The 20,241-nt window shown below is 52.2% G+C and overlaps 1 protein-coding gene and 1 long non-coding RNA gene across 2 annotated transcripts; both read right to left on the bottom strand.

The window, feature by feature from the left end:
• Window positions 1–6,995: 6,995 nt before the first annotated feature.
• LOC131483735 (apolipoprotein L3-like) lies at window positions 6,996–11,440 on the bottom strand. The gene is made up of 2 exons (XM_058682092.1): window positions 10,415–11,440; window positions 6,996–7,982 (listed from the first exon to the last, which is right to left on the bottom strand). Exons 1-2 carry the CDS (start codon window positions 10,525–10,527, stop codon window positions 7,283–7,285), a joined length of 813 nt encoding a protein of 270 aa, XP_058538075.1. The 5' UTR covers window positions 10,528–11,440; the 3' UTR covers window positions 6,996–7,282.
• A 75-nt stretch (window positions 11,441–11,515) lies between these two features.
• Window positions 11,516–19,454, bottom strand: LOC131518920 (uncharacterized). The gene is made up of 4 exons (XR_009265353.1): window positions 19,110–19,454; window positions 18,471–19,011; window positions 11,772–11,814; window positions 11,516–11,588 (listed from the first exon to the last, which is right to left on the bottom strand). It is a non-coding gene; the product is annotated as an uncharacterized LOC131518920 (long non-coding RNA).
• Between the last annotated feature and the right edge of the window lie 787 nt (window positions 19,455–20,241).

Below are 20,241 nucleotides of genomic sequence, written 5' to 3'. Positions count from 1 at the left end.
CGAGTTTTAAAACGGGCAATAGATTTAAACAGACACTTCACCAAAGAAGATAGATGAATGGTTCACAGGCACATGATAAGATCACCGACATCATTATTATCAGGGAAATGCAGATGAAAACATCAGGGAGGCACCGCGACACTCCCATCAGAACGGCTAAAATGGAAAAGACTACCAATCCCAAGGACTGGCAAGGATATGGAGCAACCCGCGCTGTCATGAACTACTGAGGAGAGCCTGAGATGTACGACCACTTTGGAAAACTACTTGGCACGTTCTCCAAAAGGTAAACATTCACCTACCATACGACACAGCCATTTCACTCTTAGCACGTACCCTGGAAAAACGCAAGCATGCCCATCCAAGAGTAGGACAAAGCAGCCTTGTTCACAATGGCCTCATATTAGATACAACCCCGGGGGCGGGGGGGGCGCCTGGCTGGCTCTTTCGGCGGAGTGTGTGACTCTTGATCTCAGGGTCGTGAGTTCGAGCCCCACGTTGGGCATAGAGATGATTTAAAAAGAGAACTTTGAAAAGAACAACAGAACTGAATAGAAAAGAAAAGAATGCAAATGTCTGTGAACAGGGTAAACAAAATGTGGTGTATCCATACGCATCACTCATCAGTTTTAAAACATGAACTGCGATACACACAACGATGCGAGTGAATCTCAAAAGCATTACGCTGGGAAAGAGAATATGTACAAATATATACTATATTATTCCATTTATATACAATTCCAGGAAACGCTATGTAATTCTATTTATATACAATTCTAGGAAATTCTCTCTGCATAGGATTTCCACGCTGTACATGCAATTTATATGTGTCACTATAACGACAAAATACCAATCGGGGGTTGCCTGGGGCTGGGAGAGAAATGGGCTGGAAATAGGAATCTTTTGGGATCATACATGTGTTCTGTATCGTGATGGTGTTTAAAGCTTCAGCTGTTAAAATTCTTTTTTTCTAATTTTCTGAATAATACGCTTTTTTTTTTCAGTTCAACCATCATTTTTTATTTGTCCTTTATTGTATTGTATGTATGTATTTATTTATTTAATGGAATTTATTGTCGAGTTGGCTAACATACGGTGTTTACGGTATGCTCTTGGTTTTGGAGGTAGATTCCCGTGATTCATCGCTCACATACAACACCCAGTGCTCATCCCAACAAGTGCCCTCCTCAATGCTCATCGCCCATTTCCCGCCCCCCCATCAACCCTCAGTTTGTTCTCTGTATTTAAAGAGCCTCTTATGGTTTGCCTCCCTCTCCGTTTGGAACTATTTTTCCCCTTCCCTTCCCCCATGGTCTTCTGTTAAGTTTCTCAAGACCCACATGTGAGTGAAAACATATGAAATCTATCTTTCTCTGACTGACTTATTTCACTCAGCATAATACCCTCCAGTTCCATCCACGTTGCTGCAAATGGCAGGATTTCATTCTTTCTCATTGCCAAGTAGTATTCCATTATATATAAACCACATCTTCTTTATCCATTCGTCAGTTGATGGACATTTAGGCTTCTTCCATAATTTGGCTATTGTTGAAAGCGCTGCTATAAACACTGGGGTACATGTACCCCTATGCATCAGCACTCCTGTATCCTTTGGATAAGTTCCTAGCAGTGCTATTGCTGGGTTGTAGGGTAGTTCTATTTTTAATTCTTGAGTTGTGCACTTGAATTGGATGTAGTTTGTCATATGTACAAATTTACCTCGATTCTGTTGACAAGAAGCAAGCCGACCCAGCCCTCTTTCTGTTACACGCATTGCATTTGGGTCCGACAGCATCCACGGCCACATCTCCAGCAGCCGAGGAGTGCAGAGGGCGGCCCAGGTCCCTGCAGCAGGAAGGGACGCTCATGGAGCAGCTGATGAGAATATGCTGTGCCAAGGTCATGCCAGAGGAAGCCCATGGGATTGTGGGAGCCCAGAAGAGGAGCGTTAGAATCCCCACCGAGGGTCTGAGGAGCTGAGGGAGTCGTGAAGGATAAGCAGGAGGCGGCCAGGTGAAGGAGGACCAGGCGTGTAAACTGGCAGACGGTTGGGCACTAGCCGAGGAACAGAGGAGGAACATCCCAGGAGATGTGGGGGAAGCTACCAGCATTTCAGGGGTGCTGGAGCACAAGGGCTGAGGGAGGGGCAGGGACGGAATGAACACGGAGAGGCCATGTCTGGGAGCCCCCCTCCCCCTCCTGCACTGTGCCCACGTGAGTGCCCCATTGGTTCCTGAGCTCCAGAGAGGATGGGACCTTGTCTGATCTTTATGTCCCCAGAACGTTGCAAGTGCCAGGTGCACAGAAGGGGAGGGTATCAATGAGTGTTCAACAAATGACTGATGGAATGAAGGAATGAATGAATGAATGGCAGGGGGACTGGCCTTTCAGGTCCACTTCTTCAGCCACATAAAAACGTCCTGCCCGGGGCACCTGGGTGGTTCAGTCGGTTGAGCATCCAACTTCGGCTCGGGTCATGACTTCACGATTTGTGGGATCGAGCTCCACGTCAGGCTCTGCACTGACAACTTGGAGCCTGCTTCAGATTCTCTGTCTCTCTGCCCCTCCCCTGGTCAATGCCTCTCTCTCTCTCTCTCAAAAATAAATAAACATTAAAACAAACAAACAAAAAAGTCCTGCCAACGTTGACACCAAAGGTCACTCCTTAGGTTCTACTGGGGACAATGCTTTCTCCTCGTTCTTTTCTTTTTTTCTTTTCTTTTCTTTTCCTTTCCTTTCCTTTTCTCATTCCTTTCCTTTTCTTTCTTTCCTTTCCTTTTCTTTTATTAAATTTGAGAGAGAGAGCACATGTGCAATTGGGGGAGAAGGGCAGAGGGAGAGAGAGAGAGAGAGAGAATCTTAAGCAGGTTCCACACTCAGCACAGAGCCCGATGTGGGGCTCAATCCCACGACCCTGGGATCAATGACCTGAGCCGAAATCAAGAGTCAGACACTCAACCGCCACCCAGGTCCCCTCTCCTCATTCTTTCTGTCATTGGTTAGACAGCTCTGTAACCCCGGGGACAGATGTGGCCATGGGAGGGGTGCAGGCCCCATTGGGACACCTTTTCAACATTCACGTGAGCTAAGGCTCCGGCAGACTGGATGAACACGAGGATAACTCAGAAGAGACCAGTAGGCTGTGGAATTCAAATTCAAGGTGTAGCAAAGGGGGAGAGGGTAGGACTCTAGTCAGGAGGCCAGCACACCCCATCGGCGGCCCTTTCCCCAAGTCACACATCTTTGGGCCTTTGAGTTTCCAGGCGTTGGGTGACCCATGCGACTGCTGTGGTAACATTCCTTCCAGTAACCTCTCCTCCATGTGGAGGTGAGGCAAGCCTCGGACACCCTCCGTGGCTCCTCTTTGGCCCCTGGTCTCATTTCATACAGGCCCAGGGATCACCTTATCTGGTTTCTTAAGGTGGTCCAGCTCCTTCTCAAGCCTGGGTAGTGTCGGCCCTGTTTTCTGGGTCAGAGCGCCCTCCTTCCTTGTAGTTCAGGGTGTAGGCCCCGGTTTCCCATTGTTCACATGCCTCTGGCATCCACCACACAGGGCCCACCACACTGGAGACAGGAAGCCAAGAAGTTCTGGATCTACCCCTGGCTTCTGTCATGGAAACAAATCTGGCCCCTCACTTTCCGGAGCCGGGCGATTCTGCCGGTGAGTTCATCTGCCACCAGCCTAACACCCAACTCGGACCCAAACACCGCCCATGATTCCCACGCCCAGCCCCTTGAGTGTGTCCCAACCTCCCTGACCGCTGTCCCTCTGACATCCCGGCGTCCCCCTGCCTTGGCTTCTCAAGGTGCAGACTCACTTCCCCAGCTTTGTCCTTGTCACCACGAAACTCACGAATTCACTTCTGAAACACTCCATTCTGATCTCCCTACTCAAATCTGCTCGGAGCTTAGCCTTCCCTCCGTGGTTCTTATCAAACCCTCACCTCTAGCCTTGCAAAGTGCCTTTGGCCATTTTCTCTATCTCGTCTCCCTCGCGGGGGCCATTTTCTCTATCTCGTCTCCCTCTTGGGGGCCATTTCCTCTATCTCGTCTCCCTTGTGGGGGTTAGTGTCCCCTTCATCCTCTCTGGACCCTGCCCCTTCCAAGATCTAGCAGCAATTTGACACCGCTGTCTTTCCTGATCCCAGCTCAAGAGCCCTCCGAGGGGCCAGCTGGATTTCTGCCTGCTGCATCTGTCCAGCCTGCTGTGTACCCCTCGGCCTTTCTCCCCGCGGGTTCAGCTCAATTAACACATCATCTTTCGATGTGCCAGGATTAGACGCTCCCAGCATTCACATTCTGACGACAAGTACAAACTCTGTCTTCTAAACCAGTCTTCTGACCCTCTGAGCCACCAGATGCCTACATACGAGCCTTTCAAATTCTTAGCTGCTGGGTTTTTAACAACCCCACTGAGATTTTTTCGCTACTTGAGGGATAGTGGAGACGTCACAGCATCTGAAGGATCAGGGCCCCCAGCCCCCAGGGTTGGTTCACTGATACAACCCTGGGGTCCACCGTCCTGTGGCTGAGGCAGACACCAGGAACTCTCCACATCCACGGTCACTGTATGATGGGGAAGGACAGTCCCTGTGTCCTATGATCTTTCATCTCAGAGGCTGGCCCCACCCAGTTCCTTCCCTGTTGGCAGATGACATTCAATGAAAACAAAGAACAGGGGCCTCTGGGTTGAGCAGCTGACTCTTGGTTTCAGCTCAAGTCATGATCTTGGTTTCAGCTCAGTCGGTTGAGCATCTGACTCTTGGTTTCAGCTCAGGCCATGATCTCACGGTTCGTGAGTTCGGGCCCCACATCGGGCTCTGTGCTGACGGTGTGGGCCTGCTTGGGATTCCCTCCCTCCCTCTCTGCGCCTCCCTTGTTCTCTCTTCCAAAAAATAAATAAACTCATAAAAAATTTTTTTCAAAGAATACCAAGAACAGAATTTGCGGTGGCTGATCTGTTGCTCCTGGCCATACCCAATGCTAACCATCCGAAGGCGTCAAACCTCACGCCTTGAGTGCTATCTCTTGGGGAACATAGCAGAGGGGTTGCACGTCACAGTTCTGGTCTGTAACGGGATGAATGAAGGGCGGTGAGGAAAATAACAGGCCGCCGAGCCAAGAATTATTCCACTCGCCAAAGATTAGGAAGCCTGAAATAGCAATACTACTTGTTTTGAGTAGAGCCTTAGATAATTGGACAAGGCACAACAGGCACATGGAAAGACATCAAGGGCTAGGTTACTTAACGTTGGGGAAATACCCGGCGAATCCTTCTCTTTAACCCCCGTGCAGAAAATCACTGGTAATGAGTCCTGGCTGACAGCTAGACCAGAATGCTCGGCGAAGTGTTCTGCACCTTCCCCTAGAATCTGATGGCTGGGCTGGTGAACCCATAGGACTGCCATTTATCCGACCAGCCACACGACAAGGATGGCCAGAGTTTCCTCCCTTCCACCCTGCTGGGAGAGAACTGGAACAAGGAAGTTCTGGGAAGAAGGGATGTCAGGTGGGGTCTGGGAAAGAAAGAAGAGAGAGAGAATCGCCATGATTCCTTGGTGGGGAAGGGAAGGCCTTGACATGCTTGACATTCCATGAGGGAGGGAGGGAGGAGGAAGTCGGTGGGGTTCAAGACTCGTTCCTCCTGCCCACTAGAGAAACACGGTCATCACTCAATCCCAGGTTCTGGACACCAGCTGAGGAAAACGCCTGTGCTCAGTCCAAAGCCCGATGTGGACAAGCTCCCCCTGGGTGTCCCAGTGGGGCCTGCAGCGTGCTGAGGTCTGAGGGAAAAGCAATGGAGGACTTGCTCCCTGAGAGCCCAGAAGACAAGCCCATGGGGAAGGGAAGTCCAGAGCCCAGGCGAGCCCCTCGATGAACACAACAGAGGCCTGCTGTATCAGTCCACATTTATTGAAGTAGCTTATAGAACACAAGACTGGGAGAGCCACATGAATCTGAAATTCCATCTTGCCGGGCGCCTGGGTGGCTCAGTCGGTTAAGCATCCGACTTCAGCTCAGGTCATGATCCCGTGGTTTGTGAGTTCAAGCCCTGTGTCGGGCTCTGTGGTGACAGCTCAGAGCCCACAACCTGCTTTGGATTCTGTGTCTCCCTCAATCTCTGCCCCTCCCCCGCTCACACTCTGTCTCTCTCTCTCTCTAAACTAAAAAAAAAATCTTTTGAAATACCACCTTGCCGAGTACTGTCCCCCACCCCCCCAGACGATGAGGAAACTGAGGCTCAGAGAGGCGATGTCTCTTGGCCCCAAGCTGCTTGATCTCCTCGACCTGTGGCAAGATTCCTCGACCTGTTGCTGGCGTCTTTTGCTTTTCTTCCCTGTTTTTTGTTTTTTCCCCAAATCAACCACTATTCCAACTCAGCCTTTGGACCTTCATCGGTGTCTTGGTGTGCCCTGGTCCCTAAGAGCAGCAGCAACTTGCCAAACGTTTCCCCCACCCCACTGCCATCGTCCCCACCGCCAGCACTGCGGCCAGCACCCTTGTCGCGGCCACCAACCGCCACGAGGAAGTCGCCGTCTACCTAAGGTGAGCCTGCTGGAAGATGAAGGTGGGTCGAGACAGGAAAGGTAGGGCTGGAGTCCCCTCAGCAAGGGGGGAGTCCGTCCTCGCTGGCATGTCCCTCAAACCAGGGGGAGGGTCAACAGAGAGGCGCTTCTCCCTACGCCAACAATTCTAACTGTAGTATTCCTGGCCTTCCCACGGCTTGTTCCTCCACATCTCTCTTGAGCCATGTCCTCCGTGTCCTCTTTGGTCCATCCCCCTCACTCTCTAGCCCCCTCCCTCCTTCTTCCAGCTTCCGCCTGCCTTCCTTCTCTTTGACGCCCCTGTCATTGGCATTAATCCCTCCCCCCCCCCGGCCCGCCGTGTGCAGCTACAGAAATGCCAAACTCCTTTACACCACATTCCAAAACATTTTTAATTTTTTTTAAGTTTATTTATTTATTTTGAGAGAGAGAGAGAGAGAAAGAGAGTGAGCAGGGCAGGGGCAGAGAGAGAGAGGGAGAGAGAGAGAGAGAGAGAATCCCAAGCAGCCTCCGCTGTCATTGAGGAGCCCCAACGCACTGTCAGGGATCGAACCCGCGGACTGTGAGATGGTGACCTGGGCTGAAACCAAGAGTCAGATGCGTAACTGACTGAGCCACCCGAGCGCCCCTCAAAAACTTTATTTGGCCCCCTCTTCCCCTCTCATGAGGTACCTCCATGCCTTTGTCCCGCACATGACCCTGCTCCCTGCCCTGCTCGGAGGTCATGGGGCCGGGCTCTACTTTAGACTTTCATACATCCGGTTGAGCTCCTTCAACTTGCTCTCTAGCAACTGGGCCTGCTGTCTCAGCCTTTCAGCCGACTCTGCCTTTGCCCCCTGATGCAAGTGCTTTGATTCTTCCACAAGGTTGGCCACATCCACCAGAAGGGAGGTGCTCACGGTGGCCACATCCATGATCCGGGCTCCTCTGATCATTGCCAGAACAATGCCTCCAAAAACTTTCTTCACTCGCTTGTCACTTCGAACTGAGACTCTCCCAGCTGTCATGAACCTCTTGGCACAGGCTGCTAAGTGAGGACCGGCTTTGGCCAGCCTGATGGCACGAACGTTCTTTCCAGTGCTTCGCAGGACTCGCACGAAGCTGTTTGTTACGGAAAACATTCGGGGTGTGTTCTGACACAGAGCCTTTGCAATGGTCTCCCCTCTGTTATCGCCAGCTGATGCCAGGCGACGGGCTTTGGCTTCCGTGGACAACGTGCTCGAGTGCTCCACAATGCTGCTGGACACAGTGGTCACAGCAGATGCTGTTCCCAGCGCCACCCCCGTTGCCAAGAGTGACAGACTGATCCCTGATGTCACAGGTGCCAGACCCAGGCCCAGGATGGTCAGGACCCCAGACACCATGCTGGTGGAGCTGGCCACGATGTTGGAGATGGTGCAGCCCCTGTGTAGCCTGTCGACCTTGGCCTTTTGTGTCCTGTCCGTGACAGCCTATGGTGCCCGGGCTTCGCAAGAACCCTATTAGGTCAGTTTAATGAGAATCTTCCCACTCTTGATAACGGATCACATTTGATATCTGATCGAATCCCACCTTTGATGTGGAAGCTCTTTTTTTTTTTTTTTAAGTTTATTTATTTACTTTGAGTGTGAGAGAGAGCACGAGCAGAGGAGGGCAAGAGAGAGAGGAAGAGAGAGAGAGAATCTCAAGCGGGCGCCTCGCTGTCAGTGCAGAGCCCGGCACGGGGCTCGATCTCGCGAACCGCGAGATCGTGACCTGAGCTGAAATCAAGAGTCGGACGCTTTCCCGACTGAGCCACCCGGGCGTCCCTGATGTGGAAGCTCGGTTTGAGGACCACGGCCCAGTGACTGCCCCAACTGACTGAGAAGCAGGACGTCCGTTACCCTGGTTCCCCCCCAGACTCTTCCAGTTCACATCGTTGACTCCCGACCCACCACCCAGCACCCCCAACCTCTCAGGTGTCATCAGCCTCACACCTTAGCTGGTGACAGCTTCATCGGCATGCACACCAACACTATGTGCAACTTTTATGAAATTGTTTAAAGATACGAGAGACTTGGAGAGCCATCTGTGTGAAACCCTAAGCCTGAAAAGACCGCATTTGGACAAGCTGGTGGAGGAAGTACTTTCCCCTCTGGTGGGGACTTGTGCGTCTCCCCAGAATTGAGTACAGAATTAGCAGCTGCCCCCTGTGATGCCACTAGTTGTCACAGAGCCACATTGGCTCCCACTGGTCTGGGGCTGCTCTACGTAGAAGAGGATAGGGGCGCCTGGGTGGCTGAGTCGGTTAAGTGTCCGACTTCGGCTCAGGTCATGATCTCGCGGTTCGTGAGTTCGAGCCCCACGTCGGGCTCTGTGCTGACAGCTCGGAGCCTGGAGCTTGCTTCGGATTCTGTGTCCCCCTATCTCTCTGGCCCTCCCCTGCTCATGCTGTCATTCTGTCTCTCAAAAGTAAACATTAAAGGGGCGCCTGGGTGGCTCAGTCGGTTAAGCATCCGACTTCACTCAGGTCACGATCTCGCGGTCTGTGAGTTCGAGCCCCGCGTCCGGCTCTGGGCTGATGGCTCAGAGCCTGGAGCCTGCTTCAGATTCAGTGTCTCCCTCTCTCTCTGCCCCTCCCCCGTTCATGCTCTGTCTCAAAAATAAATAAACGTTAAAAAAAAAAAAAAAAAAGTAAACATTAAAAAAAAATTGTAAGAAGAGGAGAGGCTTCCAAATGGTGGTCAAGACCCCCCCAGCTCCCAGGCAAAGTATGGAGGAGACAACACCCCTCCCCGCCATGGCCCTGCATGCCTAGTGGTGAGGAGATTAAAGAAGGAAGGGAACAAATGTCCCCTCTCCCTCTCCCAGGACCTCGAGTTTTGTGCCGAGAGCTTCACTCAGTCCTAGCCTTGCTGCCCAAGTTTACCTAGTCCTCCAACTTAGACATCACATCCTCTTGTCCATCCCGGCCTTCGGACAAGACGATTGCCCTTGGGCGCCCACCTTTGACCTTGCAGTTCATGCTAAGGCCTTCTCCATAATCTTATCAGGTTGAGTTACTGTTTACATTGAACAAATGACTAATAGACTACACACCCAGAAACACAGGGCTGGACAGAGATAGAGTCTGGATCCAACACAGCTTGGTCCAACTCCACTCCACTCTCTCCACCTCGTGGGCCAGCAGGATCCTGCAGTATTCATACAACTCCTTAGATGGGGAGGGAAGGCTTTAGTCCAAATGCCCAGGGGCACAGACTGCTACGTCAGCGTTCTTTGGACTGGTCCCTCATCTCCAGGAAGAAGACCCTTGGCCCCTGTCTCTTCGTGGCAATCTTCTAAAAAGTTAACATTGAGGCCCCTGGGTGGCTCAGTCGGTTGAGTGTCCAACTCTTGATTTCGGCTCAGGTCATGATTTCATGGTTCATGAGTTCGAGCCCTGAGTCGGGCTCTGGGCTGACAATGTGGAGCCTGCTTGGGATTCTCCCTCTCTCTCTCTCTCTCTCTCCCTCGTTTTCTCTGCCCCTTCCCCAGTTGTGCTGTCTCTGTCTCTCTCTCAAAATAAACAAGCTTAAAAAAAATAAAAAGTTAACATTGATTGAGCACCTACTATGTGTTGGTGACGATGCCAAGCCCTTTACGTACATTATCTTGGTTGCTCCCCGATAAAATTGAACAGATGAAGAAACCAAGGCAGAGATAGGTCTGCTTTAGGTTCAGGCCCAAGGTCACCTAACTTGCCCTCTGCAGGTCTCATCTCTTCTCAACCCGAGGCCATTCCCTGCCAGCGAATGCCATGGGAGACATATTCCTCACGGATTGTTGAGAAGGAGCACACTCAACCCCAGCCCGAGGATACTGCCACGCAGAGATCTGGGGACCACCTTGGGGCATCCCTGGGGGGTTACCTGGACAAGTTGGCCTCAGCCATGAAGCTCTCCCAGGCTTCATGGTCAGTCAGCAGGAGATGTAGGTCATCCCAGCTCACTGAGTCCTGGAAATACTCAATGATATCCTCCATATCGCTCTCTGGATGGGGAAAAAAAAGAAAAAAGTGAAGAGTTGTTTTGTTTTTTCTTCTTCCTGCTTCGCTAAGGGAGAGAGGAAACCAGGGCTTAGCTGGAGGGAACCCACAACACTAAATCTGTGTATTCACTGCGAGCAGGCCTAGGCAGGGGTATTGAGGTGAATACCCTCAGGCCTCGCCTCAGCTTTCACATCTGATATGTCGGGGGCTTATTCCTGAGACACGGGCAGGTGGCAGCCTGGGGGTGCTGGGGGAGGGGAGGTTTCCACCTGGAGCTGACAGGGTCCGTGTAGAGGGGACAGCAACGAGACTCAGGGCCAGCATACCGTGTGGCAGGTCCCGGCCCAGATCACATACACACATTATATTTGATCGTTACAACAACAGAAGGGAATATTCTCATTTTACAGGTGAAGTTAGGCAAGGCACCCCGGGGCACACAGGTGGGAGGTGGCCAAGGCCACCCTGGGGTCCAGTTCAGTGGCCCACCGTCCCTCGCGGACCAGCAGTCAGGCCGGCCGCAGGGCGAGAGCTGGAGGGAATGGCTTGGTAAAGCCCCACAGTAGTCCCCAGCCGGTCTGGACAGGTCAAGAGGGCAGGAGAAGCCTCCAAGGTGACTAGTTCAGGACTCCTTCCTTCTCTCCTTCCCCCCTGCTGTCCCCCACCTCCTGTGGGCTGTCCCGGCCTCACTTCTGGGTCATTGGATGGGCGGCAGGGGGAGGGAGGAAGTGAGCACCTTTGCCATGACTCTGAGAAGAGGACAGGAGGGAGGGGCCCCTATGGACTCCCGGACTAAGGGTGGGGGCTCCCCCTTGGTCCCTCTTGAAGGGCCCAGGACACTCATCAGTCCCCTTCAAGGGACTGATTCCTCTGTGGGTTAACTCAGCTGGAGGCACTCCCCCAATTCTGGGAATCATCTGGAAGGTGACTACCTGGGCAGAGCCCACGGGCTTCTTGGGTATGTGAGTGGGATCTTGGGATCCCAGCAGTGGGATCTCAGACTTTTCCCCCCAGCTTGCGTCTGCGTCCCGGTCGGAAGGAAGGGTCGCTTCACCCTTGAGAAAGAGAGAACAAATTGTGCGGTCAAGTGTGAGCCAGCGGTGACCACAGGGAGCAGCAAGGGGCCAGATCCCTGGTGGTTCCCTCTGGGAAGGTCACAAATGCCAAAATGGACTTAACCTGATATGTCTGTCTGTCTCCTGGCCTCTACTGGCTGCTATTTAAGGAAGGTTACTCACCTCACTCCAGCTTGTTCCCAAGCCAGGTCACAGTCCTGCTGTCCTGTTGGGGCACAAGGAGAAGACAATCAGAGAGGGAGACTGCCATCTGAGAAGCTATAGAGGCAATAAAACCAAACACAGAAGAAAAGATGGGACGGAATGTTCTAGAAGTTACTCGAGGTCAGGCACATCTGTGTTTATTAACTGACGATAGCTAATGTGGATCAAGTATCTAGGAGGGGCAGGGCTCCTTATGGTTCCCTCACTGATTAGTCACACACACTCCATGAGGTGGGTGCTCTTGGGGTTGCCATCTTATTTTAAGGTTTGGGGCTCCTGGGTGGCTCAGTCTGTTGAGCGTCCGACTTCGGCTCAGGTCATGATCTCGCGGTCTGTGGGTTCAAGCCCCGCATCGGGCTCTGTGCTGACGGCTCTGAGCCTGGAGCCTTGCTTTGGATTCTGTGTCTCCCTCTCTCTCTGCCCCTCCCCCGCTCACATGCATGTGCTCTCTCTTTATCTCTCTCTCTTTCAAAAATAAATAAAACGTTAAAAAAAAAAAGTGGGATGATAACATGAGTTAAACTAGAATAGAGTGAACTCTAACCTTCAACAGATATATTTCCTAGCAATATGTCACCCACTCACATAGGCACCCATGGGTGTTTCTTACTCAAAGGTAGTAAGACTCCTTGGGGGGAAACTGAATTCCTGGATTCCACGGGTCTGCAATGTCCACGCTCCAGGGGGCAAGGATGCTTTCAGGGAGGTTCAGAGCCGTGCTCAACAGGGCACCCATGGGGAAGTCCCAACAAATTACATCTAATAATAATAATAATAATAGATAATGATCATTATGATCATGTTTAATTGGGCCAGGCTGAGTCAGTGAAAAGCCATGAGTTCCTAATAATATTCAAATGAGGGCAAATGAGACAAAATATACAAAAAAAAGGTAGCTATAAAGGTGAAAAAAGGTAGTTATAATTAATAAGAAAGGGAGTCTTAATATATATGGGCATTTTGGGGGCATCTGGGTGGCTCAGTCAGCTGGTTGAGCAGCTGACTTTGGCTCAGGAAGGAAAGGCCAGGAGGCACCTGCATGGCTCAGTCAGTTAAGCATCTGACTCTTGATCTCGGCTCAGGTCATGATCATGGTTCATGAGTTCGAGCCCCGCGTCAGGCTCCGCACTGACAGTGTGCGGCCCGCTTAGGATTCTCTCTCTTTTTTTTTTTTATTTTTTTTATTTTTTTAATTTTTTTTTTCAACGTTTTTTATTTATTTTTGGGACAGAGAGAGACAGAGCATGAATGGGGGAGGGGCAGAGAGAGAGGGAGACACAGAATAGGATTCTCTCTCTTGATCCCTCCTCTCTGCCCCCTCTGCCATTAGAGCTTTCTCTCTCAAAATAAATAAACTTAAAAAATGCGTATATACCTATGAGCATTTTCCCCCTTCTATTTATTATATGATTGTGATAAGGGACTGAGAAAGAAAACCACAAGAGGCCCTGACATTGGCTGGCTAGCCTGGCACTCCCTCCAGGTAATATTCCCTCCCTTGGCTAAAAAGAATGACTGTTACTTCTTTAGCAAGTTGTGTCCTTGTTCTGTTCTGTCCCTTTTTTTTTTTACGCATTTTTGTTTCAGCATAGAGTCCAACATGGGACTGGGTCTCATAAACCATGAGATTCATCATGGCCTGAGCTGAAATCAAGAGTCAGATGCTTAACTAAAAGGCAACCGATGGAATGGGAGAAGATATTTGCAAACGACATATCAGATAAAGGGTGAGTATCCAAAATCTGTAAAGAACTTATCAAACTCAACACGCAAAAACCAAATAATCCAGTGAAGAAATGGGCAAAAGACATGAATAGACACTTCTCCAAAGAAGACATCCTGATGGCCAACCGACACAGGAAAAAATGCTCAACGTCACTCCTCATCAGGGAAATACAAATCACAACCACAATGAGATACCACCTCACACCTGTCAGAATGGCTAAAAGTCAACAACTCAGGCAACAACAGATGTTGGCGAGGATGCAGAGAAAGAGGATCTCTTTTGCCCTGTTGGTAGGAGTGCAAGTTGGTGCAGCCACTCTGGAAAATAGGATGGAGGTTCATCAAAAAACTAAAGATAGAACTACCCTACGACCCAGCAATTGCACTACTAGGCATTTACCCACGGGATACAGGTGTGCTGTTCCGAAGGGACACATGCACCCCCATGTTTATAGCAGCACTATCGACAATAGCCAAAGTCTGGAAAGAGCCCAAATGTCCATCGATGGATGAATGGATAAAGAAGATGTGGCGTATATAGACAATGGGGTATTACTTGGCAATCTGAAAGAATGAAATCTTGCCATTTGCAACTACGTGGATGGAACTGGGGGGTATTATGCTAAGCGAAATTAGTCAGAGAAAGACAAATATCCTATGACTTCACTCATGAGGACTTCAAGACACAGAACAGATGAACATAAGGGAAGGGAAGCAAAAATAATATAAAAACAGGGAGGGGGACAAAACAGAAGAGACTCATAAATATGGAGAACAAACTGAGGGTTCCTGGAGGGGTTGTGGGAGGGGGGAGGGGCTCCATGAGGAAGGGGGCCCTAAGGAATCGACTCCTGAAATCATTGTTGCACTAGATGCTAACTAACTTGGATGTAAATTAAAAAAAAAAAAAAGAGTCAGACGCTTAAGCTTAATCGACTGAGCCAGGCATCGCCCTCTGTCCTCTCCTGGGCTAGATAAGATTACTGAGACACCCACTGATAGAAATGACCCCCCTTTCGGCAGCACAGCACCCTATCTAGAGCGGCCCTGTTTCCTTAAAGCCTCCCTCAAAGCCCAGATCCTAGAATCAGTTCTAACGCCCTCTTCCTCAACCACAGGAGTGTGCCTGGTGGCTTCAGGCTGAAGGGCACGGAAGGTAAGGGTGTGGACCTACACGGTGGGTATCATGGGTTCTACCGAGGAGGAAAGAACGCACACAGGCAGCTGTCAGGGGATGAAGGCAGGCCCAGCAAGGGTGCGGCCGGCCACCAGCAGGTATCTTCCTCCGTCCAAACCACTGCTGCCCTGGTCATTTGCTGACACTGATCCATTTCTAGCTACTGATCTTTGCTCTCAGCCTTGATGTTAACGACAAAGCAATGCTCGTGGCCTCTGCTGCTTTCCAGCCCGCCAGTTCCCATGCACCTCCACCTCCTCCCAGGCCACCTGCCTCCCCCTCCACCCTGCTGCCTCTCATGTTGGGGCCTGGACACCAGGTATGTGTTTTCTGGGCGCCTCTGCAGCGACGGGCGACTGTCCGGCCCGGACTTGGCCAAAACAAGACACAAGGGGAAGTCGGCTTGGGGGGGGCCTGGGGCCTTCCTGCTGCAAGGGACAGGCGGGAGAGGAGATCTGGCTGGCCGCCTTCTCCTCCTTCTGCTTTGAATGCTGCATGACCCCGGGAGCCCAGGCCGCCAAGTGACATCATGAAGCATGAGCACCAGAGACCAGGAGGACTGCGTGGGTAGACAGAACCAGACCCTGGATGACACCAAACGTTTGCCGATGTGTCTGCACCCTCGGGCTCATCCTGCCCGTCCTGTGCTGTTCTTGGCCTGGCCCTGACCCTTGTCTGGGGTGTCTGCTGGGTTTTGATCCTGGACGTTGCTCCCTCCTGCTTGGTTCGTACGTGGCGGGGGGGGGGGGGGGGGGGTCCTCACTAGCCTGCTGACTGGTCAGTTCCCGGCCAGGTTGTTGGGAGGAGGAGAAGAGAGGGGCCTGTCCCGTGCCACGACGTGGCCCAGACTGGGAGCCCTCCCATCCTCACCAGCTCTAAGCTCTCCAGATGCGGTAGGGCAGAGGTTCTCACCAAAGCATCTCCCTGCAAGTGGCTGCGGGATATCCTCCTCGGGTAGGGAAAGGGGAGGTGAAGACAGCACCAGGTTCAAACTCCTTAGCCTGGCGCCCCATCCCCCTGTCGCTGCTCCTCCTGTCTTCCTCGTTGCCTCGGTCCAGGCACCCTCACGGACCCCGAGCTTCCTTGCTTCTTTTTTTTTTTTTTTTTTCCTTTCTCTTTTAAAATTTTTATTTTACGTAGACTCCACGTCCAAGGTGGACCTTGAACTCACAACCCCGAGATCAAGAGTCGTTTGCTCTACTGCCCAAGCAGGTCCAATGTTCTGCCCCTTGCTTCTGATTAACCTCAGCCTCCACACCTGTACTCAGGCTGCTCCCTCCCCCTGGAAAGCCCTTCCCCACCCTCAACTTGTAAACGTTGATCTGTGCTTAGATGCCCAGCTCAAAGGCTCCCTCCTCTGCCTGCTTCTCCCCGGCCCCCGCCCCGTTACTCTCCAGGCTCTCCTTGCCTGTGCTCTGTCCTCTCCGTGGTTCTCTGTATTTTCTCCAGCCTTCTGTTTCCTCCACTCTGAGCACGCAGAGGCCCTGTCTGTTCCCTGCCGCATTTCCTATTCTGCCCGGGGGTCTCCAGGGCACAGCCAGGCTAAGATCTGGGGTGTAGGAGTAAGGCACACCCCAGTTTCATTCACCGCTGAGTGATTTTCCTTGTTTTTCTTGTCTATCTTGAGGAGAAGCTCTTTCTGGCCGAGAACAAATAAGACTGTGCCTCAGGTTTGATACAAATTACCCTATTGATTTAGTGCGCTTTTGACAGGCCTCTCAGATTTCTGAGAGTTTCCATTCACTTCTTCGTGTCTCCGTACCCCAGCCATAATATTTTTATATGAGGAGACAGAGGAAGAGGAAACCGCAGAAAAACATGGGTGTCCCGATGCCTGAGACCCAGAAAGCGCCTTCCAAAGCCTCCCCTCCCCCCAGGGTGGCCAGGCCAGGTGTGGATGTCGGGCCCAGCTCCCTCCAGCCTTAGCCCAAATTTGTTCACTAACTGCTGCCCGTTGGGGAGAAGGGTGGAGGCCGCTTCCTTACTGCTCCTTGGAAATCACACAAAAAAAGCCGTGTTCCTTTGGATTGCAGTGGCAGCCATTAAAGACGTTCTGAAGAAAGAGAAGGAGTGGGAGGAAGGAGGGGGGAGGAGGAAGAGGAAGAGGGAGAGGAGGGGGAAGGGGGGGAGAAGTAACATCTGGGAGTAGGAGGAAGAGAAGGAAAAAACCAAAAAGCTTGTACAAAATCAATCAACCCCAACAATGGGACGCCTGGCTGGCTCAGTGACAAGCGTGCGACTCTTGCTCTCGGGCTTGTGAGTGCAAGGCCCACGTTGGGCATAGAGATTACTTAAAAAAAATAACCTCTTTAAAAATCAATTGGTCAGTCCCAACAGAACCTATACGTAAGCTAGAAAGAAAAAGCTACAAATATCCCGGAAGAAATGTTAAACAAAACAATAATGATGTTGAGTCGGGGCTAACTTTTCTAATCAAGATGGAAATCCCAGACCATAAAGGGAAAGGTACAGCTATTTGACCTGCTAAAAATTAAAAATTGCTGGGGCGCTTGGGTGGCTCAGTTTGTTAAGCGTCCCACTCTTGGTTTCAGTTCAGTCATGATCTCACTATACATGGAATCGAGTCCCATATCAGGCTCTGCACTGACAACAAGGAACCTGCTTAGAATCCTCTCTTTCCCTCCCTCTCTCTCTCTCTCTCTCTCTCTGCCCCTCCCCTGAGCGCCACACGGTCTCTGACTTTCTCAAAGTAAATAAACATAAAAAAAAAAAAAAAAAGGAAAATTGCAGAGGACACCTTAGGAGACACGACTGATGGATGCTGAGAACAGACAAGAGCGGGGCAGGCATGATACGCAAGAGATCCTCCAAATCAACATGAAAACACTGAAGTCAATTTTTTAAAAGATGTGAACAAACAGTCGCCAGGGGAAGGGACTCGCCCAGGGTCACACGGCTCCCGGTGGGCAGGGTGGAAGGGAACACCAGATGTTTGGGGAGAAATGAGATTTTAACGGCCACATATTAAGTCTGACTCGACCTGTGTGAACACACAGGGGTAAGTTCACACCCCCCCCAGTCGTCCCCAGGAGTCCCCAGCTTGGTGTTTTAAGAGTACAAAGGTGGGACCGTATCACAATGTGGCCCTTGTCACCCCGGCACCGCCTCCCTTCTTGCTGACAGGGGCACCCACGCCTGCTTCTTCTCTTACTGCCCCACGGCACGCGGAACAGAGAGCCCGGCGCGGGGCAGCGGGGGAAGCCCGGACGTCCTGCTCTGTCTCCTGGTCCAGGCACCCTGGGCCAGAAGGTCCCTTTCTGGCCCTCAGTTTCCCCGCAGAGCCTGGCACCGGGCAGGTGGCTCAGAGACACTGTGGGTGACACGACCTTGAGTCCTTGATCGTTTGCATCTCAGAAGAAATGCTTTGCCAGTCAGGTCACCGCAGGGAGAGGCTCCCACTCACCTGCCCTCCTTCACCTCCTCTGCTTCCTCCAAATTCCCCAAAGGGATGAGCACCCCTGCCCACTCCCCACACCTCCCCCCTCCCCGATATCCACCTCCCTCCGGGGGTCTGCTCAGGTCGCAGGCAGTCTGGAACCTGGGATGAGCAGTGCCCCCTGTTTCGGGGCACGGGGGTGGAGGGGGAGAAGTCAGACAAACCCGGCTTCAAATCCTGGCTATGCCGCTCTTTGGGGCACGACCTTGGGCTAGAAATCCGAGCTAGGATCCCTCTTCCTTCAAGAGCTGTTTGGAGGGTGAGTAGAGGGGCAGGGGTTCCCACCCTCCACACTTACCAAGGAATCATCTTCTGAGCTGAACGCCATCTGGCTTTTCTTTAGCCGCGTGGACCCAGTCACCTGCGGTGTGTGTAATTAACACACAACTCCGGGCCCAAATATATATGGGACTGAAAGGGAAACTGCAAGTCTCCACTTCAGAGCCGAGTACCCAGGATGGACACACACAAGCACGGGGCCCGTCCCACCCCCTCAAGTAGGAACCTCAGATCTGACGTTCCAGGTCCTTCCGGCCCCAGCCCTTCCTGCCTCGGGCTTCTGGAAGGAAAACCTGCCGCTGAGGGACCGAGGAACCCTCAGCCAACGACCCCTCGCCCCCGCCCCCACGGGGGTCTGTTCCCAGGCCCCTCCTCTCCGCCCCACCCACCTCCCTTCTGGCATTATCCACCTTCCTATCGCCCACACTTGGGACGACGCCAGACATGCCCGGATGCTCGCTGCATATTTGCCGTTTTGCGGCTCCTTCAATGCCATCCCCGCGTGGCCTCTAGGCATTTGGGTTGGCAGATCCTTCGCCAGGATCACCTGCTTCTACCACCTGCAAAAATCAGGCCTATACTTCAAGGCCCGAATCTAGCATCACCTCCTCTGAGAAGCCCTCCAGCCTCCACGCAGGCAGAGTCCGCTGTCCCCTACCGTGCTCCCGTGGCACCGGGGGGAGGAGTCTAAACCCGCGGCACGCATGCCACCCCACCACGGTGTCCGTGTCTCCTCTTTGGATCTAATCAGGTCTCACCAGACCTGTCGCTGATGGCAGGGACAGCCCCAGTGCCCGAGGAGGCCCGTCCTTGGCGGCTGGTGCTGTTTGCAGGACGGGGCTGGGGCCAGGCTGCTGTTTTCTAACCTCTGCTTAGTTCTGCTTGACCAGAGACCTCTTTCTAAACGCAGGACTTGTCCAGGAAGGCGAGTGTCAAGAAATGGAAAAGGAAAGCAGGAAGCTAGGCTTCCTCCCTTGTGTGGTTCCGGGGGGACGCATGGACACAGGGCTGGACGGTGGGCCCGGGACGGGTGTGAGTTTGCAGATGAGGAAACGCGGCTGAGGGGAGAGGGGGTGGCTTTCGTGCAGCAGCTCAGGGCAGGGCGGGGGGAGGGAGCCAAGCTCAAAGGCACTTTGTCACTTCGACCCTTGACACTTGCTTCGAGTTATGTTTTGTCCACCTCTGCTTGTTTCGTGATCTTCTGGTCATTTTTTCTGTAATTCCCCTTCCTCCTGATTCTTCCGCTTGACGGCCAGATAAATCCACTGTGAGGTACAGAATTCAATGAACTATCCATACACCCGTGGCCTGATTATCTACTGAGGACGCAGAATGGATTCCAGACACGTATGGACTCCACCAGCCAGGCTGGGGTTGCAGACACGTCAGGTGAGGATTAGGCATCTTTTGACTCCAGGGACATGCGCTGAGCCCCCTCCCCCAACTTGGGGACCCTAGAGATCTAGTGACTATAAAATAGGGCTCAACTTGACCCCCAAGATCACAAGAAGAGTCACCCAGGATGACTCCAGTTCCAGAGTGGGGGCGATGGGGGGGAGGTGGGGCAAAATTGTTGGTCAGCAAGCAATTTCAGCCCACTGTGAAGGCAATCCCAACTCAGTAGGAAAGGGACCCTAACATTGCTGAGGGAGGTGTCCCCCAGCATCATCTGGTGGAGGCTGGGGGAGTCAGCAGGCGGGCACACAGCTAGCACCCCCACGCAGTCTCTCCATCCCGTGGGGAGGCGGGCTCGGCTCAGCCATGCTGGACGTTATGACTTGTATGTTTCA

The sequence above is a fragment of the Neofelis nebulosa genome, chromosome 8 (genome assembly GCF_028018385.1).
Source record: "Neofelis nebulosa isolate mNeoNeb1 chromosome 8, mNeoNeb1.pri, whole genome shotgun sequence".
Classification (NCBI taxonomy): Eukaryota; Metazoa; Chordata; class Mammalia; order Carnivora; family Felidae; genus Neofelis; species Neofelis nebulosa.
This window is presented reverse-complemented; position numbering and strand designations above follow the sequence as displayed.

Coding starts and splice junctions, on each gene's coding strand:
- LOC131483735 (XM_058682092.1), bottom strand. CDS start 10,527: ATGGAGGATATCATTGAGTATTTCCAGGACTCAGTGAGCTGGGATGAC. Junction 7,983..10,414: donor GCTGAGGCCAACTTGTCCAG/GTAACCCCCCAG, acceptor TGTCACGGACAG/GACACAAAAGGCCAAGGTCG.